The sequence below is a fragment of the Octopus bimaculoides genome, chromosome 2 (assembly GCF_001194135.2).
Source record: "Octopus bimaculoides isolate UCB-OBI-ISO-001 chromosome 2, ASM119413v2, whole genome shotgun sequence".
NCBI lineage: Eukaryota > Metazoa > Mollusca > Cephalopoda > Octopoda > Octopodidae > Octopus > Octopus bimaculoides.
In genome coordinates, this window is record NC_068982.1 from 41,383,173 (window position 1) to 41,386,442 (window position 3,270).

General features: G+C 39.4%; 1 protein-coding gene across 7 annotated transcripts in view; it reads left to right on the forward strand.

Moving 5' to 3' along the window:
* Positions 1 to 3,270, forward strand: part of LOC106884225 (transcription factor Sox-19a) — a 42,486-nt gene that overhangs the window by 23,209 nt on the left and 16,007 nt on the right. For 5 of the 7 annotated variants that reach the window (XM_052976726.1, XM_052976717.1, XM_014935478.2 and 2 more), the window contains exon 3: positions 1,933 to 2,280. The exons of 1 other annotated variant lie outside the window; for it this stretch is intronic. In XM_052976726.1, the coding sequence (XP_052832686.1) occupies positions 1,933 to 2,280 (348 nt within the window). The remainder of the gene's footprint in view (positions 1 to 1,932; positions 2,281 to 3,270) is intronic. One more of the 7 variants, XM_052976721.1, reaches the window with a different exon arrangement.

Here is a 3,270-nt window from a genome sequence, read left to right on the forward strand (position 1 = left end):
TTAAGATACTTACACTCTGTTGTATGTGCACACTGACGTTAAACATCTAGTGTAGCATGTTAGCTTCATTATATACATACATACATACATACATACGTACATACATACATATATATATATGTGTGTGTGTGTGTGTGCTAGCATGGAAGGCAGATGTTAAACGATGGTAGTGTTGGTGGTGGTGGCGGCGACGGCAGTGATGAGGATGATGATGATGATGATGATGATGATGAAATTTTACTTGCTTACATAATCTCAGTGTGCCCAGTAAGGATTAGGAATTTATCTCTGTTGAAGACCTGGTATTATGTATTTAATCTGTCTATTGTGATTTGTAAATGCAGTCTAGATTGACGTGGAACATAACCCACTCTTCCGTTTAAAATACATGGTCTGTGTTGATTTGAATGATCTTTGCACATACATGAACTTTAGTGCAATGCTTAGTATGCTCTGTGACTGCCATAACGTGTTGCTATTGTTCTTTCTTTTTAGAATTGTATATGAAATACTCACAAGAAGCAGGATTCTATTCCTTCTTTTTAAAATGTGTCTGACTGACTGTCTGTCCGTCTCTCTCTCTCTCTCTCTCTCTCTCTCTCTCTCTCTCTCTTGTGCTTTCTTACATACTGATGGAGATGGAAGACTCTGACATTGCTTTCAAAATATGAGCATCCTGATGTTCAATCAACTAAACAATTTTCTCATTGAATTAGCATACAAAATGGCTGAGTATTACTCACATACATATAACCTTGATATACCTTCATTGCTAGAATCAGTGTGACACAAATGTGATAAGGCTGGACCTTTGAATTACAGGTACAATTCATCTAACGGCATTTTTACAGTTTCTGTTTATTCAAATTCACACACATGGTGTTGATCAACCCAAGGTTATCGTACACTTACTAAAATGCCACTCAGTGAGATTGAACCTGGAAACTAATGATTGTGAAGTAAACTGTTTAACCACTTAGCCATATTTAACTCCTCAGCCTGCGTTCGTATATACACACATATACAAACACACTTTTTAAAGCAGAATGCTGAAAATTTTAATTAAACTCGAAGATATCTTGTTTCAGTCATTTGACTGTGGCCATGCTGGAGCACTACGTTGAAGGTTTTAATCAAAGGAATCAAATCTAGTACTTATTTTTTTAAAGCTTGGTACTTATTCTATCAGTCTGTTTTGTCGAACTGCTGAATTATAAGGACATAAGCAAACCAACACCGATTGTCAAGTGGTGGTGGCAACAAACACAAACACACACACACACACGCGCACACGCACACACATGCACACACACATACACACTAGGCTTCTTTCAGTTTCTGTCTACCAAATTCACTCACAAGGTTTTGGTTGGTTCGGGGTGATAGTAGAAAACTTACCCAAGGTGCTATGCTGTGGGACTGAACCCAGAACCTTGTGATTGGGAAGCAAAATTCTTCAAAAACAAATGAAAGCCATCTATAATTTGGAAGATATAGTTTGCTGTGCTCAATTCAGATGACAGTACCCCACTCTCTCAGTGAAGGCATGTGGCTTAGTGGTTTGGATAATCGGTTCATGATCGTAAGGTCATGAATTCGATTCCTGGCAGTGCGTTGTGTCCTTGAGCAAGACACTTTATTTCCTGCTGCTCCAGTCTACTCAGCTGGCAGAAATGAGTTGTACCTGTAATTCAAAGGTCTGGCCTTGTCACATTCTGTGTCATGCTGAATCTCCCTGAGAACTACATCAAGGATATGCATGTTTGTGGAGTGCTTGGCCACTTGCAGGTTAATTTCATGAACAGGCTGTTCCGCCAATTGGATCAACTGGAACCCTCATCATCATAACTAACAGTGTCATGCAAACCCTACTCGCCTGCATAAACTTTCTCTGCTGCTTTGTCAAAAGTAATTGATATTTTATCTTTACAGGATGGGTGTATCGACCGAATATTCGCCAACGTTTTGAAGGTACATTTAATGATATCCAAGTTGACAACAAACTGACAGAGTCAATCCTACCCAAAATAATCTGTGACCAAAAGCAACAAATCCCTCAGATGGCAGTAATACCCATTATTTATCCCCTTTCCAACAACACAATGACCCTAACTATGCCAGCTGAAGGATCAATTAACTCTAATCCTGAACCCAACAACTTAGAAAATCCGATGCTCAATACTGAGTTTGTTTCTGCTAATAGTGTCCAAATGTGCCAAGATCAAATGTATTCTGATGTTTGTTCATGGGAATCCAGTTGGTCAAATCAAGATATTTCTGGTAAGTTGATTCATGTAAACTGAGGAGAGGATTGTACTGATATGTATGGATATATGATGTTAATTGAAGGCGGCTGGCTCAGTGGTTAGAGCGTCAGGCTCATAATCATGAGGTAGTGAGTTTGATTCCTGAACTGGGTTGTGTGTTGTGTTCTTGAGTAAGACACTTTATTTCACGTTACTTCGGTTCACTCAGCTGTAGAAATGAGTTGTAGCATCACTGGTGCCAAGATGTATCTGCTTTTGCCTTTCCCTTGGATAACAACAGTGGCATGGAGAGGGGAGGCTGGTATGCATGAGTGGCTGCTGGTCTTCCATAAACAACCTTGCCCGGACTTGTGCCTGGGAGGGGGACTTTCTAGGTGCAATTCCATGGTCATTCATGACTGAAGGAGATCTTTCATGATGTTAATGGAGAATGAATGTTGGAGGGAAAAGGTCTCTATACTGATAGAGGAGTATACCTATGGCAGAGAAAGATTTAAGAGGTGAGGAAGAAGTAGTGAAGTTAGATCTAAGACTACTGGTCCTCACAAATGAGATGAGAAAAGACCTATATGGTAAATCTGTTCAATCTATGCTAGTCTGGAAAGATGTTAGGACATTGATGTTGAGGTTAAAGATTATATATATCATCATCTATTTATATCTATAAAAGGCAGGATGTGTGTGTGTGTGTACACGAATGAATTTATGCACATCCACAAATTAGCACGCATGTCGCTCCAATTTTAGGAGGACAATGGTCACAACCATGGCTGTGCTTTTGTCTGTCAGCTTATTTTTCTCGAGGCACTCGTGGATTGCGGTAAAAATCGATTTTCAACCATAACTTTCACCAATTTTGAATGTGTTTGTGTTTGAGAGAGAAAGAGGTGTGTGTGTGTGTGTGAGATGGAGAAAGAGAGAGTGACAGCATACATTTTTAAAATTTATTTTTCCTTGCATCTTTTTTGAGTGAGTGAGTGACAAAGAGAGAGAGAGAGAGAGA